Genomic DNA, 26,546 nt, shown 5'->3' with positions numbered 1-26,546 from the left:
GGAATATTGTTGGCTTTATACATATGTCACTTGTCCCCAATTTGAGACAGGGACTGGTCTCAATTATCTTTGTATTTATAAAATTAAGCATTGTGTGCAGAGCATAAGTACAATAATTGATATTATTGAGGATAATAATTTGTCTGCAAATTATAGACTTCATGACCCTAGACAGTAGGAAGTGTCTCATGTCTTATTGTCCATCTAGGAAGGAATTGCCCTATAGTGATCTTGCTTCTGCTTTAAATTCTTTGTGTACTAGAGATCTCACTTCTTCTGAAGGAAATTGCTTTAGTATCAGAATAGTTTTTTTTAAAACAAAGGGTTTACGCTAGCCCATTTTAATGTTTACCCTTGGTTGACAACATTTCCTCCACTCTCAACTTGGTAGCTTGGCGGTAACATTTGAAGAACCATTGTGATTGCTAAACTTCCAAGTTCTTATAGATTGGTGTTCACATTGTTTTCCACTTTGAATTCCCCAAAGCTCCTCACCTAAAGACTGAATAAACATTTGTTGAATAATTTGTGGAAAAAAATTAACCATATTTGGCTCTTTGCAGTTAAGTTATTCCCATTTCTTTCAGTAATCCCTCCAGTTTGTCAATGCCCTTTGTAAAATGTGACAACCAGAATGAAACTTGACATTTCATAAAGGGGCTGAGTAACTTGCCTTCTAATAATCAAAATTTGATTTCTTTAATGCACCCTGAGATTTTTTAAATATTTGACACTGTTTGATCAAGTAAACCTTTTAAAAAATCTTTCATATGGTTGCTTACCATATCAAATATGTCCAATTATTTTACGTAATTGATTTTTAGCCTATGTGCAGCAAGTTTTTTTTTTTTTTTTTTTTTTACCACCACTAAATTTCATCTTGTTTGCTTTATGACAGTATTCTGTCATGTAGTTTGACTATACAACATATTGTTTAGGATATCTTCAGTTGCAAGTTTAACAGAATACCAACTGACAATCATTTAAACAATAAAGATGTGTTATTATCTGATGGGTGGTCTGGAGGTGTAAGCACTCCTACAGTTGATTCAAGCATGTAGGCTTCTCATGCTTCTGCTATATTCCTTCTTATGCTTCCCTTCAAGGCTGCAGAGTTTCAAGCACCACACCTTTGTACCAATCCTAACCTATTCTAAACAAAAGAAAGAAGATATAGGCAATAAAAAAAAAAAAAAAAGTTTTTGTTTTGTGTATTTGGTTTGGGGGCTATTATTATTTCATCCCTTGTGACTCTCTGCCTTTATTAGGAAGTAAAATCTTTCCCAGAAGCACCCCTCCAGCATCCCCACATACCTAGAGATTTCTTCCTATGCCTCATTTTCCACAAGTAGATCATATGCCCATACCAAACTAGTGAATGGCAAAGGGAAGTAAAATCACTCTTCTGTATTCAGACCAATCCGTGTTAATTCCTAAGGACTTGAAATGAACCTTGAAATTTAGGCTCCATGAACTCTTTGTTACATAGTGAATCTATGTGAAAATATTCAGTCTCTATTTTGGTCTAAAGTTAAATGGTCACAAATACCAAATAAGGTGTTCAAAATAATGACTATACATATATGGGCATATGTTTAAAAACAGTATTGTACCTACAAAAATAGGTTTTTGCCATGCATAGGAGAGCATTTTTATGATGTGAACACTTTTCTCTGTAGAACTCAGGTGCACTTGAATGCCACTTGTCACCAACAGCCCTCTTCAGGAAGAACAGGCCAGGAACAAGACACAAATATGCTAAGGGCTGGGTTTGAGGCTATATCCAGTCACCTGCTAATGAAGACCATCTTAGTTCTCTGGTGTACTTCATGAAAATAAAAACAGATGGCAAAAATTTAATGCTAACTCAGAAAGAAAGATCAAATTTTCCTTATTTACAACACAGTATGGTGTTATGTCAATTAATTGCTTTTATTTAAAGATACAATGCAAAAAAAGGTACAGTAAAGGACTATTTTAAGTATTTCAAACTTTTTTTTCTTAACTGAATTCCTAAAATATCATTAGTAAACAAACTCATGCTGAAAACAAAAAAATAGTCTAAGACTTGGGTGTGTTAAAGGCTAAAAACGAATGCAAATTAATGTTTTCAGATTGTTCGGCATGACAGGACCATGGAGCAAATCGTTTTTCCTGTCCCCAATATATGTGAGTTCCTCACTCGTGAATCCAAGTGCCGTGTATTCAATACAACGGAGAGGGATGAGCAAGGAAGCAAAGTGAATGACTTCTTCCAGCAAACAGAAGATCTCTACAATGAGATGAAGTGGCAAAGGAAAATCAGGAGTAAGTACAATAAACAGAGGGCTAGTTTTGTGCATAGCAGTCGATCAGTTGGTACTCTGGGGACACATGATGCCAGTTCATTTAAATGGTTTTTAAATTTCTTTAAGCCCAGTCTGTTAGTGGAGACCAGGTGCCTGCAGCTTCACGAATGTACAAAACCCTAATTATGCATTGCCTGTCAGTGATAGTCCTTTATTTATTTATTTTTGGTGATCCTATTGTTTAAATACATGTTATGAAATGCAAGGTTGCAGCTATAAGTTTCAGTGTTGGGCAGCAGCTGGTTTGAGGTCCATGAATAGACCCCACTGGCCTCTGACAGTCAGTGAACAGGGTGGGGAAGAGGCCAGCAACCAGTGCTCCTCATGCTCTTCTCTGTTGTCCTGGGATTGAGTGGAGTGTCCAGTGTTTTTCTGAGAGTCATTCTTTTTTTGAACCTATCGTTCCCTTTCCAAATCAAATAAGCTAGACATTTCATGACACCTGCTTTCAAAGGGAGCAAACATTATAATTTTACAGTTATAAATCATCATAATGCCAATCTCACTACTTATATCTCAGACCTCCAATCTGTTTGGAAACACCAAGTTTTAATATTTAAATTTTTTAAACCTTTAAATAAATTTTAATTTGTTTTCACAAATAAAAGATATCATGAGTTTTTAACCAAAATTGGTAGAGGGAAGCTCTTGATCAGGTCTTTTTTTTGTCTTTAGAAGTTTCCCAGACAAGCAGGCATATATTCTCCAGGCCTCTTTGCACATTTTAGTTTTCACCTTAGTGAGTATGATTTATGAACTTGAGTTTAGCCTGAGAACCACATCTTTGGATGGAAGATTGTGGCAACATTTTTAGATTCTTCTAGTAGTATGTTTGAAAAAAGTTAAGAAAGAAATTATTCTCCCTTAACATTTTACCACATAGAACCTTATGGAATAAAGTGAAAATTTTGAGTGTCCAAAATATATGTAAAGACAATAGTTTTATTTGAAACATTTGAAAATATGCATTTTCTCCTGACAAAAGAGAATATTGAATAGTGCCCTGGAATTTGTGCTTTTGATTTACATAATTATCTTGTTATATATATTTTTTTAAAAATCCAAAAATAATTTTCAAATTGCATTTCAGTTTAAAATTTGGAAATAACCATTTCCATAATTTCTGAACTAGGAGCCCTCATTTTTAAAAAGCAGAATATTAGTCAATAAAATGCATGGCTAATGATAGCTTTTTATAACATAGAATATTGCATCCCAAGGGAAGAAAACCAACATGTACTGAAGGTAAGAATAGTTTGTAAGTAAACAGCAGACTCTAGATTGAGGTTTACAGGGTACATCTGAAAAGTTTATGACTTCTATTTGAAAATCAATAGGCCTCCCCCACAATTGACTTCAGTATTTTAATGCTGGTTTTAAGATATTTAAAGTTAGAGAACAAAGACCTCAAGCTGGTGCCCAGGACAAGCTAATAAATTGTGCTCCTATTCAAACTTGCATGCATGAAACATCTGTTCAGTTATTCAAAAGAGTTAGAAAGAATAAATGGGATAGTATCAAACTAAAAAACTTCTTCACAGCAAAAGAAATAATCGGAGTGTAAGGAAAGAACCTATATAATGGGAGAAAATCTTTGCAATCTGCACCTCAAATAAGGCATTAATTTCCAGGATATACAAAGAACTCAAAATGCTTAATACCAAAAACAAACAAACAAACAAACAAAAACAAATAACCCAATCAATAAATGGAACTACAAATTAGTGCAGCTACTCTGGAAAGCATTATGGAGATTCCTCAAAAAACTAAGAATGGAACTACCATTTGACCCAGTTATTCCATTCCTGGTATACATCCAAAAGAGTTGAAATCAGTATACAGCAATGACACAGCCATATCAGTGTTTACAGCAGCATAATTCACAATACCTGAGTTATGGAACCAACCTAGATACCTATCAACAGATGAATGTATAAAGAAATTGTGGTATATATACACAATGCAATATTACTCAGCCATAGAAAAGAATGACTTTTTGACATTTGCCAGTAAGTGTATTGATATGGAGACTATCATCCTTATTAAAGGTAGTCAATCTCTAAAAACCAAAGTTCAAATGTTTTCTCTGATATGTGGATGCTAACCCACAAGGTTGGGGGAGAGAAAGAATAGAAGTTTAATGGATAAGACAAAGGGGAATAAAGGGAAGTGAGGGGAGATAGGAAGAGTAAAGACAGTGGAATGGATCTGACATAACTTTCCTATGTTCATATATGAATGCACCGCAGTGAATCTGTACATCATGTATAACCACAAGCCTGGGATCCTAATTAGAATAAGATATATTCCATGTTTGTATAAATATATCAAAATAGATTCTACTGTCATATATAACTAAAAAGAATCAATAAAAAAAAAGAAAGAAGTGACTTTCATTTAAGGTAGATGCCGTTCAGTAGATACATTAACTGATTCATTTCCAATGACAGACATGGAGTCCCTTTTCTAAAAATGTTCAGCAATTCTCTCTTCCACTTATGGATATTTCTTATCGCAGAGTTCATTTTTTTCTGCTATTTCAAACCCAACAAGCTGTTAAGCATTGTGGTTTAAAATGTAAATAATATAAATCAGTTGTTCCAGGTAAATAGTAAATAGTACTGTGCTGTGGTATTGTTTCCAATCTTAATAGCTACCACTAAGGAATATCCATTATAGATATACCTGTGCTAGGGTTTTTTTGTTTTTGTTTTAAATTTTAAGGAATGGGAGTGGGACCAGTTTATCAATTTTACCAAATTGTACAGTGATTATACCATTCCATTAAAAGGGTCCTCAGGCAGCTGCTAAGCTGCCTTCCCCCTAATCTACTCTGGGGATAGAGTACAGAATCCCTTTTCTACTTTTTTTTTTTTTTTTTTTTTTTTTTGAGAGTAGTTGAACACAGGGACACTCTACTGAGCTATTCTACTAGCCCTTTTACTTTTTATTTAGAGACAAGACCTCCCACTAAGTTTCCCATGCTGAACTTGAACTTGCCATCCTTCTGCCTCAGTTTCCCAAGTAGCCCTGCACCTAGCCAGAACCACCTTTTCTGACCACCTTTAGTAATTGCAAAATTACTTATTCTTCTACAGCAGGTTAGCTGTAAACTGGCTGAAGGATAAAACCAGGAATGAAATAGAAAACTCCCTTGTGGTACTCATTATTTTTAATAAATTAAGTCATAGTCAGTGTATATTTGAATATGTTTTTATAGTAGTTTACAAAAAATGCATTTAGTACATTATTATTTCGATCAGGTTTGCCTGTTAAAATCCAAATTTGTTTTCTGTTCTGTCCCATGGCACTCTGCTTCCAGACAACCCTGCCCTGTTCTGGTTCTCGAGGCACATCTCTCTCTGGGGGAGCATTTCCTTCAACCTGGCTGTGTTCATCAATCTAGCAGTTGCTCTCTTCTACCCTTTTGGGGATGATGGAGATGAAGGCAAGTGCTTGTCTCTTCAAATAATAAATGTTTTAAGATTCTAAAATTAATATGCTAAATAAATTCCTGAACCATAAAGAGCTCTGAAATAAAGAAAATTTAATTATTGTTAAATAAATTTTATGTTTTATTGAAAAGATGATGGTAAGTAGAGTGTTCAGTAAACTATGGTCAATGGGAATGTAATTTTACAAAAAAAAATCCCATACATATATGCAACCTATAATTTTTTGGTTTTGATTCTATAATACTATATTATTAATAATGTATAGAAAGTTAAATATTTATAATCTTTGTCTTTAAAATGCACAGGATAATACAGAATATAATTATAGAGAATAAAGGATATTGACTATGAAATTAGTATTATTAAACTAATAATGCATGCGGTTTTACAAGGACAAAGGTGAGAGAAATACCATTTTAAGTGAAATGGGAAATAAGAGAAATATGCTTAAGGGTTTTGGGAAATAAATTTTGTTTGAGTTTGACAAAGTAATGGGAAAATATATTACAAGGGAGGAAGCTAGTAAATACCTTTGGAATGGGCATGGAAAGAGGTGGGGGACATGAGAAATCAGCAAAGGATAACTCTGAAGTTCTTTTGTATGTCATCTGTTCACAGGATTATTGTGAGAATTTAATGAGTTGCTGTAGGTAAAGTATTTAGAATAGTGCCTGGTAAGCATTTGATAAAGTTGGGTTGTGGTTGTTATAAGGTCTACACGCAACCAAGGGAAGCCTGGTGGAAAGATGTCATGATGGGAGCAACAGATATTTAAGCTCATTTCAGATGAATGGGAGGTGAGGCAAAAAAAGAAATGGGAATACAAGAATAATTTTCTATTTCACAAGTCCAAGTCCATTATAGGTAACATAGATATTAAAGTCTTAACCTTTAGCTAAAATTTGTGGGGTCATGAAAAAAAAAAGTTGACTTTTTTAAGAAGGCAGTGCCAATGATAGAATGTTTGGCAATAGGGTGAATGTGTGAATTAAATTTCAGTGAAAAATGAAGCAACTATTTGGCCATCCATACTGCACTAGGAAGTGGAAATGGCCTTTTCAGCCCTGGGTTTGGTCCTCTTTAGTGATGAACTCTTGGACACACAGGAACGTAACTCTTCTGATGAGAGAAGTCCAGCGTGAAATGACACATCACTATCATCTTCACACAGACTGCTGAGACTAGATGGCAGAGTCCCAGTTAATAGAAGCATAAAGTCTTAGAGTTGGAGGCAACTGTTGAATTCATCCATGTTAAACCTTTATTTGACAGATGAAGAGGTGGATGCCTAGAGAGGCTAAACATGGCCCATCTCAGAGTAGAAGTCTAGACCTTTTGTTTCTAATCTAGTACCTTTCTGCATGGATGATTGTATTGAAAGCATGAGGATAACAGGTGCCCCCTTCATGCATGACCTCATTTTCCCTGAGTTCCATTCTGTGGTGTCCCTGACATGACCCAGCAGAGGCAAGGTGTACAGCCTTTGCTACCACCTATATATGTGAAATGGCTATGGGAAATGCCATTCCCCTGGACCACTGTTCCTTACTCATTCAGAAGAAAGAAGAACACCTGATGTATTTTTAATACTAACCTGACTGATGATAGTTATAACAGTAATAGTAATAATAATAGTGACTGATATCATTTACCATTTAGATTGGGTCAGACCAAATACATAATTTCATTGAATCTTCCTAACAAACCTGTAAAGTGAGTACTTTGTTCTATGGATGGTACACCTGTTTCAGATTTACCTAATAATTCTAGTTTTAAATAAGCTCTCAAGGTTTTTCTGATGTGACTAATCTTTGAACAAAGACCTAAAACCACATGTATAGGTGGGTTTGGAGTAGTTCTGCCTCAAAAGAAATAGGACTAACAAACACAGGACTGGAAAACATGGTGCCTCATCATCAACTGCAGATGCAAACTTTCCCTTGGAAAGAATTCTTGAATAGGAGCTAACAGTAGCAACCAAGGCAAGGCTCAATCTCAAAGTATCTAGGTGTGGGTCTGGCATTTAGAGGAAGGGGGCAATATAGAACCCCAAGATGTGTCTGGTCATCAGATTACAGTTCCAGATGAGTGATTTAGTTATTGCTCCATGAGCAAGGTTGAAATTTAGGTCAGGATTAGCATAGTCTCTAAACATCAACTGCACACTATGCATCTCTAGAAAGGCCAAAGAAGGAAAGTCAAGACTGATAAGTACACTTGGCCACCAGAACTGTCTAAAGAATTCTGTGCTGGTGATGAAAGCTCTTTGATGCTGAATTTTTTGAACAGGGTGAACCACTACTCTCCTGGAGCACTTTGAAGTCATTAAAAGATGGATTATGTGACCATTAAAATTCTTCTAAGATGTGCTCAAAAAAATGACGAGGCATATAAGAACACAGGATCCAACATAAAAGGCCTCCCAGTAGCCAAATCTGAGAAAACTTTGAGAAAAAAATTATTGACAGTAATACATTATAACTCATAGAATAAAATAAGTATCCAGGAATCCTTATTTGTGGTGAGAAAAGAGAATTCTTCTTTATAATAGTATTCCGGTTAATAAAATGTAAATGGAATGATAGAAATAGAATGTCACCATTTGATAAACATCACAGCAGTAAGAATCAACAACCGGTGCTAAAATTAAGGGATAACTATAGGATGAAAAATATGATGAAATCAGGATGTTGACAGAGTCTCAAAGTGTCTCCTCACAATATACTTACCAAATACAAAAGGAAAAGCAGTAACTTTAAGTGGAAACAGCCTGTTCAGCTCTGCATTTGGTCTTCTTTAGTGATGAGCTCTTGGCACAGAGGAAGGCAACTCTTGTGACAAGAGAATTCTTTCTACAAAGTAAACAATTTTAAGCACATGGTTTTAAATTTCTTGTATAAGGTGTTGACATTTAGGGAACTAGGTAAAGGGTATATGGGATTTTTTTTGCATCACTCTTGCAACTATTACATAAGGTTGAAAGAGTTTGCAAGTGAAGTTTAAAATGAAAAAAAAAGTAATCAAGAATCTACTCTACCCTGAGATCCTCATAATTTTGTGTGTAGATGCTGATCATGAAATCACCTGATAAATCTTGAGCCAAAAAAAGACCCTGGATTAACATGTGCCACCCTTTCCAACCCTAAACCCTAATGCATGCTGCTTTGGAGTCACAGAGTCTGCTGTGACAGTGAGAGCGGAGGGGCTGGCAGAAGGAATGGGCTATTTATGTGTTCTCCAGCTGTATTTTTCAGCCTGATAACACCAGAGCTACTGGGGATTTCATGGTCCTCCAGTCTGGTTTGCAATGGGGATACAGTATTAACTGAGAGAATAGTGTTCCCCTTTGACCAAGGTGCTGGTGTACAGAAATTAAAGGGAGCTGTCATGGGGGAGATGATGCTCAGAGGACAACTTGAAAAGTACCCTCTGTCCTCTACTACAAATAGAGAGCATCCTCTCATCGCCAGACTGGCCCAGCAGCTGTCGAAGCTGGGGAATCTCCTGGATATCTGCTCAAAAATTGAAGATTGCCTTGCCAAATGTCTCTGCCCTGGGCTGCATTTGGCAAAAACAGAATAGTCAGTGGAGAGAATTTTGCCATTGGAATTTCTCATACCAAGATGGGATGTGATTTTTAAATAAATGAGTGTGTGTGTGGTGTATTTCAATTTTGGAGGTAATTCTTTTTCCCTATAAGTGCTTTTTGTTAAAGAAAATAAATTCTTCAAGGTATTTCAGTGCATTCAACTTAATAAGCATCGATGGGGTACCACTAAATTTCAGGCATCATGCTAGGTCCTAGAAATTCTGTCCTTGTCCTCAAGAAGTTCCTGGTCTGATTAATGGAGCAAGAATTGAAAAGGGCCTAAAGAGCATCCATGGATTTATGGATGGATGTCTTCTTTAGCTGCATTAGGTGGAGGAAACAGGAGAGTCTTATGAACCTATATGGGAGGCAGAGGGATGGAGAGAGACTGAGAGGTAAGAAGCAGCTTGCTGTATATAGGAAACTGTAAACCAATTAGCATGAGGTAGGTAGTAGAGTTCCATTATGTGAAAGTTTCCAATTTTACTGCCTAAAATTTCTTTTATAAAGACTGAACTTCCTACTTTCTAAGATTTAAAAATGTGTAGGGGGATTTCTAAAAATATTTTCCATTATAAATATATCTTCATTATAGAAAATTGGTAGAAATATAACATACTAAGGAGAGATAACATTCCCCCTTAATGGGTCAGGATTGGCTTTGAAAATCTACACTATCTGCTCTAGAGTTTGTCAGATACATTTTACATTTTAATTTCTTTTCTTTCTTTCTTTTTGTTTTAGTGTTAAATCTTCAGATAGAAAATAGGATTATTCTTACAGAAGATAATTACAGATATCATTGTCAACTAATAGTCATTTAAAATAACTTTTCGGCTTATTTATTAATTCCACAAAGATGTATTTATCATTAAACTATGTACAAGGTGCTGTGCCAGACACTCTTGGAATTCCTTCTACAAAGCAACCAATTTTAAGCACATGGTTTTTAATTTCTTGTATAATCAGGGGGAAATCTCAGCAAGTTTGATACTATCTGGGGAGGAATAAAGATGTGGTTACCTTATCAGGTATTAGTGACAATGCCTATTGTGGCTATCTGTGCCAAATCTGGGACTTCTAGAATGTCACACCAAGACATTATTTGTGAAATACACTGAAGAGTCAAATGACTGACAGAAAGTTGTTAAAAGTGCCTTGAAGATGTTGGCAGTTTTAATATACTTTAAAGTGAAGCTCTATAACTTGGAGAGTTTGTAAATAGACTTAACTGCCTACTCACAGTATATTTTTGTTTGTTTACTTAATAAACTTTTATTTATTGCTGCAAGGCAGGCCCAGAGATGGCCCTCTCCCTCACAGTTTGCATTCTAGAGGAGGCCCAAGTCCTAAAAAGGATAAGAAGACCCTGAAGGCATTTTTTTTTTTCTCATTGAGATCTGTGAAATCAAGGCAGTTGATGGTTGAGCGTTCTTTTGGTAAATTCAAAAGAATTATAAGCCAACATCAAAATAAACACAAGTAGGACGTCCATTTTGTTAGCACTGGAAACAGATATTGTTGAAGGTAACTTTCAGGGAAGTTACTCCCTTTTCTTTCCCCATCCCTGAATTAATCTTACCAGATCATAAATTTGATGATGGGGGAGATCAAGCCTCTCCTCCCAATCTTTTTTCATCATTGTTTGCTTTAAAATTTGTATTAGTCCATTTTGAATTGATATAATAAAATACCTGATGCTGGGTACTTCATAAGAAAAAAAGGTTTATTCAGCTCAAATTTGGAGGCTGGGAGTCCATGATTGGGTGGTCCTATCTCTTCAACCCTTGGTGAGGGCCCTTATCACAACATGACACATTACAACTCACAATGTGACAGAAATGTGGAAGTGGAAATGGCTGTGTGCAGAAGGGTCCAGGCAGGCAGGGTAGCCTCACTTTATAGCAACCTGCTTCGGAGAGAACTATGTTGGTCCTGTGATCATTACATCATTTCCTTCCAAGGGCAGAACCCCCATGACCTAATTACTTTGCAGTAGGCCCTGCTTCTTAAAAATTCTACCACCTCAACCCCATCATCCTGGGGACCAGGCTGCCAGCCTGTGAACCTCTAGGGGACACACTCATACTGTATACAAACCATAGCAAGAGACAACCTGAGAAGAACACAACAGTTCAGAAGTTAATGCCTAATGCTTTTCACAATTTTTTTTTTCTTTTGCTTGTAAACATTTGTTATGGTTTGTATCTAGAATGCCCCCACCCAAGTTTCATGTTTTGAAGCAACAACTTTCAGAGAAGGGGCTTTTGGGAAGCGTGTGGAGGGTGAGGGCTCTGACCTCAACAGTGAATTGATAACTTGATGGCATCTGGGGGAGGCAGGACATAGTTGAAGTGGGCTGCTGGGCATGTATTGTCCCCAGCTTCCTCCTCTCTCACTCTGCCTCCTCTCTGCCATGAGGTGAGCAGCTTTGCTCTGCTACGCCCTTCCGCCATCATGTTCCGCCTCACCGCAGGCCCAAAGCAATGGACCTGGTTAACCTCGGATGGAAAGCTCTGAAACCATGAGCCCAAATAAATCTTTCCTCCTTTAAGTTGTTTATGTCAGGTATTTTGGTCACAGTGATGAAAAGTGGACTAACACAACATCTGACAGAATCATTCTATTTTTGAAATTTATTAGCACTCACTATGAACTGAAGTCTATACAGAATTTATTAAAGAAGTCCAGATAACCCCAGGGTTTCAGTGATAGTACAAAAGCTCTACACACCAAAGCGCTCAAGGTATTTTGCATGCAGAAATAAATTTATAAATAATAGAAATAGGTGTGGCCAAAAGAATAAGAGTCATTATGGAATACTTACCAAAGGAATTTGTGGAAAATCTCCACTTCCTTGTTTCCCCTGTGGCAATGTCATCCTATAGACAGGAGTTTGATGTTCCGGAGCTGATCCAGTCAGCCCAAGAATGCTGCCCCTTGATTTACTTCTGCAGATGCAGTACACACGACCTTCAGAGGATTCCTTGATTCTGCATGTCAGTGCAAATGTCATTGAATTGTACTTCTTTTTAAAAGAAAGATATTTTTAAACCTCCTTTGTGGGCTGTTTTCTGAGAAATTGTTTGTAATGGAGTTCATTTTTAAAACATTTGGAACTTTTATTTTCTGATGATTAAATAACTCCACATTTTCTTTAAAACTTGTTTTGGCCTTCAGAGTCTCACCCTCATCCACATACTTTCATATATAGATACCTGTGTGTATGTTGTAACAGTTCAAACTTGTCTTTATTTTATAAAAAATTATTCTACATACTAGATTTTTTAGAGGGAACTATTACTGAGTAATAATAAAGCAAGACAAAGTTTGGGTTCAATGAAAAAGTTGCCTGATTTCTCATGATTTTGCTATACCCCTAGTGGTCATCAATCATAAATTTTGAATTGGGATTCCCAAGTGAGATTTTTCTATTGAAAGCACTTAGCAAATTACTGCCAGAGGAGGGAGGGGAGGACAATTTTCAGACTTAATAGGAGTGTTAACTAGTAAGTAAGTAGCCTGAAATTAATCACAAACTTTCTGCAAATGCAGTAAGTAATGTGTTCAAAGATGTTTCCTTGGAATGTAAAGAGTTTTGAATAGATTTGTTTTGAACTTCAGTGCATTATGGCTTGACTTGCTAAAGTAGAGGAGCAAATATTTCAGCATTTTCTAGTTTTGTTCTTGTTGACAATAAACTTCTTCCATATTTTACAGGGACTCTCTCTCCATTGTTCTCAGTCCTTTTGTGGATAGCAGTTGCGATCTGCACGTCTATGCTGTTTTTCTTCTCCAAGCCTGTGGGTATTCGGCCCTTTCTGGTGTCAGTAATGCTCAGGTCAATATATACTATAGGTCTTGGCCCTACGTTAATACTTCTTGGCGCAGCTAATGTAAGTACTTTACTTAGCTCCATATTGGTACAGAACTAATTAAAGTGTATTACACATAAAACTGTGGCTCTATGCTTTTATTCATACAGACAAAATGAATTCTAACTTATTGTGAACCTAAATTAGCCAGAGTATAATTTGTACATTATTTAATTTAGAGAAATAAAAAAGCAACAAAAAAATCAATGCATTTAAGGAGGTAGCATTTGGGGCATGACCCAGTTCTGCCATCAATTTAATCTAATCCAATTTTAATGCCATCCGTATCCTATACCCACAGCTATTGACAGAAATGACTCTGAGCAACTGTAAAACATCCTAAAATGATTTCTAAATCATCCAAGAAAGATTAAATTATATTCAGTAGAACTTAAGGAGTGAGTACCTTTTTATCAAATGACCTAAGAAAAAGGGTTACTGTCTGAGAAAATATGAAATTGGGCTCCTTTTATGTGAACAAATCCTACAAACTTATAGAAGGCATAGATGAGATTAATATTCTTTTTGTCAAGTTTTGAAATATTAGAAGAAGGGAGCATATTTTGAAACTTTAGTTAGGTATGTTTAGAATATGCAAGCTAGAGTACTGTTTCAAAATGCAAGTAAGGCATTTATAGAAAAAATATTACCCTAGAAATCTGTGCCAGATTTATGTAAGGTGAAGCCATAAATGGACATTACCTTAAGAAAAGGTAAATCACCCAGTTGATGAAATAACAAATGGACAGGCACATAAATGTTGTTAGTGTAGCTGCTGAATTCCTAAAGCACTTTATATTTTACTGGATTTTTAACAAACGTTCTCTGTTCTGGTATCTGCAGCTAGAATTTATCTCTCCCACTACATTATATAGTTCTCAATAGTAATTGATCATTCAATGTCTGGAACATCATAGGGACTCAATAAATATTTCTCCAATCAGTCAACTAATTAGTGAATGAACAAGTAAAAGAATGGTAATCTTTGTATTCTTGCACAGTGTCTTACACATACAATGTGTTCAAATACTTATTGAAAATCAACAAATGAAATAGCCAATCAAATTTTTGAGAATGATGAAACTGAGTTAATATGACCAATTCTGTATTTCTGTGTTTCTGATATCTATTTTATTACATTTCTTTAAAAATTGAATATGATATATTTGACAGTTCCCAGTTAACTAGATAATTCAAGCAACCAAATTGCCAATTTTCAACTACTGTTAATATAGGGAAGTGTACTATAAATATAAAGAAGTCTCTAAGCACAGAATATTGTAATGTACCAAATACACATTCTGTAAATTTCTGGAGGGCAGAAATTGTCACATTCATGTGTATAATCCTACTGTTCTTGCTCCCTCCCACCTCCTTTTTTCTTTACCTTTAATACTTGGTAATTGAACACTGAAAATATTTACATGAACTGAACTTGTACTTTCAATGCTTTGGAAATAAGCTAATTTTATATTATTACCAAACCATCTAATTTGAGAATATTCATAAATTTATCTAAATTTTTTAAACCTATGTATTTGGCTTATTTTTTCTTTAAAAAAACAGGTTGAATATGAAACCATATTATTTGAAGAAGTAAATATTTTTCTTAAACTAGTAACTAGCCCTCAATAGGATACTAACCCAAGTGAGAAAAATCCACATTTGATAAGTGAAATAATAGTTAGATAGAGTTGGGGCCAAAAATAACAAACTTTCACTGTGTGCCCCTGTTATATAATTTAATAGACGCTAAAAATAACAAGAAGAGAGGACACAGTGCTCACCATCCAGAGGTGGATGTGTCAGACTCACTGTTTTGCATTTTCTTTATCTTTGGACCAAGAATATATTAAGAAATGAGGAATAGCATTCTAATGTCTGTTGGGATAAACACAAAACAATTGAAGTATTTCTCTTATCCCCCTCCTGGGATAGGATAAAAACAACAGTTGTCCTTGGGTTTTGGTGGGAATAAGTCTAATATAACAATTGAGTATTCATATGAAAGGCAAGTCTTATACTTTAATATCTTTATGAAAAATAAAAAACATGTAAATGTATCTACCTTACTAACTATATGAAAATCTGTTGCTACTCTGATAGCTGTAACAGCATAAAGCATGTTTGCACAGCCAAATGATGCATTATCACGTCCACCAGTCCAGGGCATTTTGACCAATGAATCTATGTCAATTTGGGACAAACTCCATGGAATAATTTTAATCTCAATATCGTAGATATCAACAGAAGTTTTATCTGTAATTTTAATATTATATAAGAAAATTTTTAGTGAATAATCTTCTACTTTAACTTTTAACCTAACCTACTCACTGTAAAATTATCTGTGGTTTATTTAGGAAGCAGAAAGTAAATAAATAAAAACATGAATTGGTCATACTATGTATCTTACCATTTACTATGTATATTTTCTTAATTTATGCTTACATATTTTCAGTGCATAACAGGTGAAATTATAAGTGCTAAAATTAGAGATATCGGAAGCAGGAAAAACCAAAGACATCTACCTGAAAGGTTAGCCTTAATGAGAATTAGAATTCTAAACTTCAGACTACTCAGCAAGCCTCTGAATTTCATTCTTCTCATCCGTGGAAGGAAGATTTAATGCCCAGTCTATAAGACAGCAATTGCTTTGAGAGCAATTGAGATGAGTATGGAAGATTTAGAAAAGAAGAATAATTAGGATACTGATACAATAGTAATAATGGCTACCATTTACTAAGGATCCTAACATGTGAAGCAGTATGTGCTATCATGATTGGAGAGTGTTGCTGTTTTGATACTTAGAGTTCCTTTTTCCTGGACTCTGCCTTTTATAATGTTAAGCAAATGCTGAAAGTCTCTTTTGGAAAAGGAACCAAGTGGGAAGAAAAAACCTCAACTTGTGTGCTGAGCACTTAGGATTACTGGCTCCTGTTTATTATAATACTTCAATTTTTTTCTTCTTTATTCATTTCTGAAAATTGAAGTTTTGTCTAGATTTCAACTAGCTTATCTTGTCACAGGTGTTATCTCAATATTTGAGATGTTTCAAAAATTCAAATGTTTTTTCCTCAATTAAAAAGCACACCATATAACCCACTATAGTTTCCTTCTTTCCCATCCACTACACTGCATTTTTAGTTAATGATAGTAGAGATTAATATGTTTTTCTGAAAAAAAAAAATAAGTGACCATTTTATAAATTTAGGATCACTTAATATTTTTTCATTCTAATAAAATTGTTTATAAATCTAATTTTTGTAGTCTTATGAATGTTAAATAACCTGTTTAACCACTCCATTATCTTTTGTTTAGATATTGAGATTTTTAAATCATATGAATATAGTAAATATCAGATCTTTTAACATCTTCTGACCACTTTTTAGTCACAATGGATTTTTTCCTTTTTTCTAATAGTGCCTGAAAATGTGTAATTGTTTTAATGATATTTGTACATCATTTGTCTTTCTCACAGTTATTTGTCATGTGGAAATGTTTTGTAATCCTAGGACTTGGTCTTGCCATTTTGCAGAGAGGAGAAGCAAATAGAGTTTAGCAGACTTCAAATAAATCATGATGTTCAAACTTATAGTGCCATGCCCTCAGATACTTACCTGTAGGTAGTTTTCTGGAGGTCTCATGTTACTATTGATCTATAAGGTTGAATCCCATCACATGCTGACTTAATATGTACAAATTCAATTATACATTCCAGGTCATAACTCTTAAATTCTCTCTCTCTCTCTCTCTCTCTCTCTCTCTCTCTCTCTCTCTCTGTCTTTCTCTCTCTCTTTCTCTCTCTCTCTCTCTCTCACACACACACACACACACACACACACACACACACACACACCTTTTCATAGAATATGGTCAATGAATGCTTGTAACAACTTCTGGTATTCACTTGGAGAACACAAAACTACTTCAGTACTGTTGTACTTAGTGAGACATGCTACTATTTACATCATCCAGGTTTATTATACTGTTTCGTGGGCAGATTAAAAGATTTCCAGGGCAATTCCTACTGCATACAAATTTTGTTTTACATATTGATCTTAGAATCTTAGCCTGCCAATGATATAATATCACTGAAATGGAGATTTTTTTAAAAATCAAATCATCTCATTTTCAATAAAAAGGTTGATTTAGGTGGTTGGTGAAAATATGGTAATATAGTTGAAGATGATAAATTCAATTTTACCTTTTCAATAAATAAATCGGCAAGTTTTGTTTTTTTTTTTTTTTCATTCTACAATTTATTCTTGAAAATTAGGTCCTATTTTCCCACAGGAGCAATGTTAAGATGGGGATAGAATTCTTGATCAGGGCAAGAGTATGAAGTTAGACCACAAGAATAATACAAAGATGAAGACATAAATGTCTGTGATCAGATAAAATAGTAAAATTTAAAGAACCTCACATAGAATTCTAGGACTATGAGGCACCGTAATTCTAGGCACATAATTGCAGACATGAGGAAATAAAGTCCTGTAGAGACAGAAGGATGTACTAAAGCAGGCAGTTAGTGCCAGAACCACAACTGGACCCCAGATGGCCAACTTCTCAGCCAGTACTTTTCCACCACACTGCACTGATAGAAGTCCCAAAGACATGTCCATAGACTATAAAGTGTATGTGGAGATATTACTTTATTGTATATTTTTTACGTTGCTTCAGTATACATTAATGAACGTGACTGTTAATTTCACTTTCGTTTTTGCAAGACCTGTTGGTAAGTCATTTGGATGGTGTATCACTGTTAATACATTGTCCACAAAGCTTACATTGAAGTTTTGTCTCCATACCCACTCTTTTTTCCCCACCATCACATAACTGACCCCATCCCTAGCAAAAATATAGCACGGACAGCTTCGAAAAATAAATGGAGAAGGGATACAAACTGGGACAGTTACCGTGGTGTGTATTGGTTACATGTGTCTGATTCCAGGGCTTTCCACTCCAGCTCAGACATGCTTGGCCTGTTAGCCACCTCACCACACCTTCCATTCGTTGTTGTCCTTGTGGACCTTTGCTATAGAAATGATTGCCTGCATCATGGTAGTGACAGGTGAAGGACTGGTTAGATGACAGCAACCAAGTCATGACCTGGGAGCGTGTTTTTGCTTTTTCATTATTTGAGAACCAAAATATATTGCTCTTTTCTGAGAATTCAAATTCAATGTATCATTTTTTCTCAGTGTACATGACTTGTAAATTGTTTTCCTACGTAAATATTCCCAGCTTTTATGGAAAGTGCTCTATTAAAACAATTTACAAATTGCATCATACATGAGAAACTAGAGTTTGACTTCTTTCCTTATCAAACAATTTATTCTTGCATTCACTTCTCCTTAGTATGAACTCTTTAAAGCATGAGGCATTGATCTCCCTGTGTCTGATCTCTAGAGAAATAGGTGGATGCCGCTGCTAGTGTCAACTCCACCCCACTCCTAGACTTAGTCCAGAGAACAGGAACATATCTGTCACGCTCTACATGGAGGTTCATAAACAAAAAATTCTGAAAACAAATAAAGCAAATCTTTATTTTTCATGTGAAAATTGCAGAGTCCCTTTTAGGCAGATACATGTTTTTGCTATTTCATTGTTTGAGAACCAAAATGTATTGCTCTTTTTTGAGAATTTAAAGTCAATGTATTATTTTTCCTCTGTGTACAGGACTTATAAATTGTTTTCCTATATAACTTTTTATGATGCAATTTAGAGAATTAGAGATCAGGAAACAACTTTCTTAATCACATCATTCATCCTTCTGAAAAGTCATGATTCTTTTAATTCTATTTATTATACAACTTATTTCTATATTATACTGATGAATTATAATGAATGAATCAAGATAGTGTAGATTTGTACAACCATAGAAATGAAAAGTTGTACCCCATTTGTGTACAATGAATCGAAATGCAGTCTGTAAAAATAAATTTTAAAAAATAGTGTAAATTTAGACAAGAGCCACTCAAAACAATTTAGAAAGTAAACTGCTGAATACACTTTGCCAGACATTCTCTTTCTCTCCATGTTCATGGCTGTTTTTTGTCAAATATGTCATGTGGATCAGCACCTTATGTGAAATTCCTGTTCTTATCTTATGATATCAAACTTGTTCTTGAACAATAAATATGAAGACTTCTAGTATACTGTAGCTATACTTAATAATAGTGGGAACTATTGAGGAAACACTGAAAAATGAAATAAGTAAGACTTTTTTCTCTTTGGCATTATTAAAATTGTTAAGATGATAAAGCAAGTGATCAATTATTGCAAGGATAGTTCATTGAACAGGGGAAATTTAGGAAAGTTTTGACCTTTTTAGGTACTATGCTGTTGAGTTGACTGGTCTTTCAAACATTCACTAATAACCCATTTCTCATTTCATCTGTGTTGATATGGGCTCCAGAAAGTTGAAGGAAAAGTTTGTTCCACCCTCTTAAATTTCACTTCTGACTTAGTGTTATGTTCCTTTTTATGTTGTTTAAAGTCATCAAGGTAATTTTACTTATATATCTATATAGAAAAAAATCAACAGTATTGCAAAGAGCAAGCTGTTTCCCCAAAGTTACGTTTGGATGCTTAAAGATAAATGTGGATCCATTAGATAATGTGAAGAACTCAGGGAACAGTGAGGAAGGGTAATCTAAGAACTCTTGAAATCTGTAATTTCTTCTGTGATGACTATGAGGCAAAATTACCTTTTTTAAATAATGCTGTGATTCTAGAACCAAATAATGGCACTAAGTTTATGATAACTAATGTTTCTAAATCACTGCAAAAATCATTGTTATTGTTAAAGAATGTCAATGTAAATTTCTATATTCCAAAGTTATGCCACAGAAGGTAATATTGATTAAAGCCTGAATATAAATGTACTATATGATCAGAGAAATAGTAAACTTTCCAAAACACTTTTGAATAATTACTACATATATGGCTTAGAAAATAAATATGTGCATTATTTTTATTTTAACCTAGGCACAGTACATTTATATTTTTCATTTATATAAAATAAGATAAATGAAAAAAATCTTTAATGACTTACTTGTTTAAAATAATATTCGATATAAAAATGCAAGATGAAAAAGACAAATCTCTTTATGTATTTTCTTAAAAGTTTTTGTTATATTTTGGTAAAATGAAATATTTTATGTAATACTTTTAATATGAAAATATAATAAAAGTAGTAAAGAGTCATTGTACTAATTGAGTCTATAAGCATAATTTCATTTAGTCCTCAGAAGAGATCTATGAGAGAAACTTTTTATTCCAATTTTTCAGAAAAAAAACCTTTGAGGCCTACAGTTACATGGACTAGGTTGCATAATTGAAAGAGCCAGAATTTAAATTCAAGTCTGTTTCGAATGCATAGCTAGTTCTCTTCATCATTCTTCTCTCTTACTGAAACTGAAAAAGATACAAGTTTTGCACATATTATGTTTCTTTGCAGATTTATATTGAGAAATTATGAAAGAAAACCACAGAGTATATGGATAATAATTTTTGTCAGTATCCTACTATGTATGTGAGTTCAGGATAAATAAGACAGTAAAATCTCATCTTTTCCTCCCTTTAGCTTTGTAACAAAATAGTATTTCTGGTGAGTTTTGTGGGAAACCGTGGCACATTCACCCCAGGATACCGAGCAGTCATCCTGGATGTGGCCTTTCTCTATCACGTGGCATACGTCCTGGTCTGCATGCTGGGCCTCTTTGTTCATGAGTTCTTCTATAGCTTCCTGGTGAGTAATCTTTATATGGATAGTCACTGCTGAAAAAACCACAATGCTGCTGCTGCTTATGCCTTGTCCTTTGATTTTTTTTTTTTTTTTTTAAGAGCAGGGCCTGGCATTTAGGACAAATTATGTTATTTTTAGAATTTCCTAGGAAGAGTGTGAATTATAATTTTTAGTCTTTTTTTTTTCTTGGAAACCACATAGGAGGTATAGTTTTCTCTTTCCTCTCTAAGAAGCAACCAACCACCCCACCTCTTAACTCAGGCTTCATAAGACAAGCAGCCAAAACATATTTCTCTTTACATTTAAATATTCTCTAACAGTATAGGGAAAAGAAGGGATCTATTTTCTTGGGTGCTGAAATTATTGTATTTTATAATATCAAATGTCATCTTCATCTTTATGAGGGGAAACAAAAGCCAACCTAAGAAAAAAACAATGAGTTGTTTTAGATACAGTCTTATAGTTTCAGGCTTAATATGAGATTGTTAAGCTCATATATAGATAAATACTTAAAGAATTTTATATATATATATACATATATATACATATGATATATATATATATATATATATGATTCTTTAAGTAGATATTTTTCAGACTTTTTTCTAAAACGTTTATGCTATTTTCCTTTCTACAAGTTTATAGTGTTTTATAGCAATAAACCAGGACAGGAGTCAATATAAATGTATGATCATGTTTTGAAACTTAGAACATTATCATGTTTGTTAGCATCATGGTGCTATACGGACAATTTCTGTCTCTGGTTCATAGTGAATACACAGTGGTCAGAGCACTGTGTAGTAAAATGATTCCTGAAAACAAGTTGAATAACCAAAAACGTTGTGTTGGCTCAGTTTGCTTGGGTCACCAAGGAAGAATACAACACCTTCTGCTTTCCTTACCTGGCATACCCATGTAGGAAGGTTGAAATGAGGCCATCTTTCCATTATCCTTTTATCCTTGGAAGAACTATAGTTATGAGTGGATTTTATATGTTGATACAGACATATTGTATTTTGATACAAACTTATCTTCTAGGCTGTTAAGTCAGATCATTCAGCAATAGATTTTTTTTCCATTCCAGCAGTCCAAATGAACTCTCTCTTTCTGCCAATTCACCAGAAAATTCCACTTTTTTCCTGCCTGGGATGTGTAAAGTCCTGTTATACCCAGCACTTTTACCTGCCTCTGACAGGCAATAATCTATCATTTTAAAGCTACTTAATTCAGGTATTATTGACATGAAAATTTGTATATTTTTAATGTATATAACTTGATGAATCTATAATGTCTTGGACTTCAATATTCTCATTTACAAAATGGATGGGAACAGTATATGAGACTATTAGTATCAAGATATATTAAATAATATGAAAAATATGTGAAATGACACATATAAATCTGTTTTCCAGGGAAAGATATTTAGCAAAATAAAAGCTTATTCAAATTATTATGAGTTATTAGCAATAATTTAGTTTTATTTTATGTTACTTAACCCATTTCTAGTTTTATTTTCTTTTAATATTTTATCTTTCAAAGTTTATAATACTGAGGCTAGTTTGTTCTTATTGGGGTAGTTATGAATATAATATCATCTATTTTGATGTTTAGAGTACTAGAAGGAAATTTGATATATATAATACCCAAAATATTATTATTTAAAATACAGCAGATTTTAAGATTCCTTTGTGTACTTTAAAGAATATGAGTAAGAACTCTCTTTTGGGTCCTCAAATGTCAGTCCTTTATCTGAACTAATTAAAACTACATTCTCAGTTTTCCTTTCAGAAATAAAGAATCATCAACCTATCCAATGTCAAGACTTTTAGGACTGGCAGATTCTAATGCTGTGGGCTTAGAGTGGGGCTCAGGATTGTTAGGAAGTGTCCACAGCCTTCTGAAAACTATAAACTCTCTAGAGCTAACCTACTGCATATCACAAGATCTTTCCTTCAAACCACTGTTAACATAAAAGAAAATCTCCTGGATGGCAACTTAATGCTTAAGTAAATTGAATAAACCAGAGCAGTGACAATCTGAAAGTTGAATTTGCATTAATTTGTCTTTACTGAAGAATATTGACTTTATTTCTGAAGTTAGTTCCACCTTCCAGAAGATAAACAGATAGAAAGATGGTTAAACTTGGTTTTTATTTGACCATCATAAAATATCAGTTTCCTGAAGTGAGCAAACAAGTCAAGATCTATTGAACAGTTATTTGTAAGACTACAATTAAATTGGGAAGTAACTATTACCCTCAGTGCTTGGAAAAACAGAAAACAAGGCCTTGGTGTTTCTGAAAAGCATATATGACACAAAATTGATCATTTCAGCCCACAGATAACAGAATACCAATCCCACTTATTCCAATGTTAATAGTACTATTAATTTCCAAACTGCTATTTTTTTAAAGTGAATGTTATTTTATGGTTTTTAGCCAGATTTTTATAATAAAATGTACTTACTAATGCATAATTTCAGCTTATAACATAGCAATAAATAAAATCATTCTTGGAGTTGGATACAGATAACAAATATCTATATTCTTGCCTAGAGCATAGGTTTTCTAATATAAAGACAAAATGAATAATGTCCCTTTGGCAAAATTGGGTATTATAACTTCATTTATACTTCTGCTTCCAAAAGTATTCACTAAACTAACAGATTTTGTTTTTATTTAGTGAAGAAAGGTGTTTGCATTTCTCAAAGCTTTGAATTCTATACCTGTTCTATTGCATCAGACTTGTAAAATTGTTCTAATTTCACCTCTAATCCCTTGAGTAAATAATGCATTTAATGAATTTTTCAATAATTCTTCAGTTAGGTGGTTCTTCTACAATTAGTTAAATTAAAAGCAGAGTATACTGTTTCTATAATGTCATATAGTACAGTGATATTATATTGGTTATGAAATCAACAGCTGCACATTATATACAGTATTAGAGTTATCTATTGGAAAATAGTTTATTAATACAATCCATCCAGAGGAAAAAAATAAGTGTTTTGCTCTATTTTTAAGATAGCTTTGTTTATTTTTCATAGATAAACAAGAATGGCTTACATTTGTATTTGTAATTATCTGTATTAATTTGCCTTTTGCTGCATTGCACTTTTTCCTTGTTTTTACTTTCTTCATTTCTGTAGCTTTTTGATTTGGTATACAGAGAAGAGACTCTGCTCAATGTCATAAAAAGTGTCACACGGAACGGCCGCTCCATTATTCTAACTGCAGTCCTGGCTCTCATCCTCGTCTACCTGTTTTCCATTATTGGGTTCCTTTTCCTGAAAGATGACTTCACTATGGAAGTGGATAGGCTGAAAAACAGAACTCCAGTTGCAGGTATTGTTGCTTCCACTGAATGAGCTTTCTCTGATGGCAGATATGATTGTATGTAGCTTGTTGATGGGACTTCAGATAAACTCTAATGGAGGAAATTTTCCTTTCATTCCTTCAAAAACATGTTCTTGTTTACTTCTAAGGGTGATAAACGTGCAATACCTTCAGACTACATATTAGCTGTCAATATGTATAGGGAAATACCCACACAGGAAACATCATCTAACCTCCATCTCAGTAAAAAAGTTTCAGTAATGCTGACCATATTCTAGAAGACAGTCAGCAACTTCAGTGGGGAATAATAGGTTTGGAATTCTTTCCCGCCTCTTTTTCTCTGTTCCATTTATAACCCATTATTCCATATGTTTGATTGCAGCACAATATTTATACTTAATTGAAAATGATAAATGTTTTGCTTTGGAAATCATCAGATAGTAAGGAATTCAGTCTGGAAGTTATGCTGGAAATACTGGAAAAACAGATAGAAAGATGGTTAAACTTGGTTTTTGTTTGACCATCATACACTCTCAGTTTCCTGAAGTGAGCAAACAAGTCAAGCTCTATTGAATAGTTATATGTAAGACTACAATTAAATTGGGAAGTAACTTATAACCCTTAGTGCTTAGAAAACCAGAAAGCAAGGACTTGGTGTTTCTGAAAAGAATATATATATATAAAATGTGATTCAGGGACCCAGTCTATCAGCACGTGATTGCCAGCATCCTGTGCAATCTAGTTTTGTTATTTGAGTGCTTGGACAGCACCCATTCCTGCTCACTGTGATTCAGGGCTTATGCTTTCCATGTTACTTTGGATGTTTTAATTATCATGCTTTCTAAGGATTCCTTTTCCCACCTTGCTTCCCTTCTGTTGTTTTGGTTAAATTTCTTTGTTGCCCTTGTTCCCCTCTCCTACTTTGCTAGATAGAAATCATAATGCTGCCTTTGCTGATGGTTTCTCTGGTGAATCTGCTGACTCTGGGTTGTAGAGAATGGAAACCACAAAATGGCACACTTGGTCCTCAAACCACTAAAATTAAAAATAAGGTTTAATTAGTGGTGCCTTATAAGTGATATTCTTTCTTATCTTTAATAAACATTTCTCAATTATTCAATGGACAATGTATGATGTTATTTTTCTTAGACTGTGGGATAATTAAGAGGCATCTAAATCTATTAGTAATTCTAAGTGATCCAAGCACAGAGTAGAAACATCAAATACATGAGTGGAAAGTTATTAAACTGGAAACTCTACTGAATTTCATACTGAAGTACTAGTCTTTTTTCACAACATGAATATTTTCTGCTGTCTTTGTTCTTCCTTAGATATTGCTTTGTACACGTTATTGCAGGTTTTACATATTTGGTGGAAAAACTTATATGTAAATACCTGTGATGCTCCACTTTTGGTAAACTGTGACTCATATCCTGATCACATTGAGTTGCTCAGTACAGAGCAAATCTAAAACTGAAACATTGTAATTTCTGAATTCAGAATGTTTATGGTAGTTATTGTCTTAATGAATTCAGTGGTACATATTTTGTGTTATTTGAAAAGGAAGTTGGCATCATGAATATAAATATTTTCCTTAGAAATGGAAAAAATACCTTTTTAACAAAATAGGCAACACTAAAGCTATAATTTCAAGCTCTTTCCTAAAAATACTTATGCGCATTCATATAGAAAGCTGTTAAATAAAGCTTTTGTAAATGCTATGAAAATCTGGCATGTGGAAACAGCTAACAAAGTTAAACTCTTGCTTCTTCATGGATTGAGAATTTTCATTTCATAAATTGAAGAATATATGATATAGTGCCCTGGAAAAAGCACCCTTATTTTTACAATATTTTTTGGTTTCTTTCTAATGCCATGTTGTTATCTGTCTTAGACTATTTTATATCAAATTAGTTGACAATGGATGATTTATAAAGAACAGAAGTTTGTTTAACTCACAGTTCTGGAGGCTGAGAAGTCAAGGGACATAGAGCTGACATCTGCTCAGCATGTGGTGACAGTTTTCTTAGCATCTTAACATGGCAGAGGGTACCACATGGTGAGACAGAGTCGAACTGATTTTTATAACAGATCCACTTGAGATAACCCATTAAGACCATAATCACCCCTTAAAGGTTCCCCTGGTCCTACCTCTTAATACTTTACTGTAGGGCTTAAATTTCAACATGAGTTTTGGT

At 34.2% G+C, this 26,546-nt stretch overlaps 1 protein-coding gene across 3 annotated transcripts in view; it reads left to right on the top strand.

Moving 5' to 3' along the window:
• Window positions 1–26,546, top strand: part of Itpr2 (inositol 1,4,5-trisphosphate receptor type 2) — a 462,398-nt gene that overhangs the window by 367,071 nt on the left and 68,781 nt on the right. For all 3 annotated transcript variants that reach the window (XM_047550877.1, XM_047550878.1, XM_047550879.1), the window contains 5 exons: window positions 2,115–2,307; window positions 5,671–5,796; window positions 13,113–13,288; window positions 20,856–21,020; window positions 24,162–24,357. In XM_047550877.1, the coding sequence (XP_047406833.1) occupies window positions 2,115–2,307; window positions 5,671–5,796; window positions 13,113–13,288; window positions 20,856–21,020; window positions 24,162–24,357 (856 nt within the window). The remainder of the gene's footprint in view (window positions 1–2,114; window positions 2,308–5,670; window positions 5,797–13,112; window positions 13,289–20,855; window positions 21,021–24,161; window positions 24,358–26,546) is intronic.

This window comes from Sciurus carolinensis, chromosome 4 (assembly GCF_902686445.1).
Source record: "Sciurus carolinensis chromosome 4, mSciCar1.2, whole genome shotgun sequence".
Lineage (NCBI taxonomy): Eukaryota > Metazoa > Chordata > Mammalia > Rodentia > Sciuridae > Sciurus > Sciurus carolinensis.
Note: the sequence above shows the minus strand (reverse complement) of the source record. Positions and strands in the feature narration are given on the sequence as shown.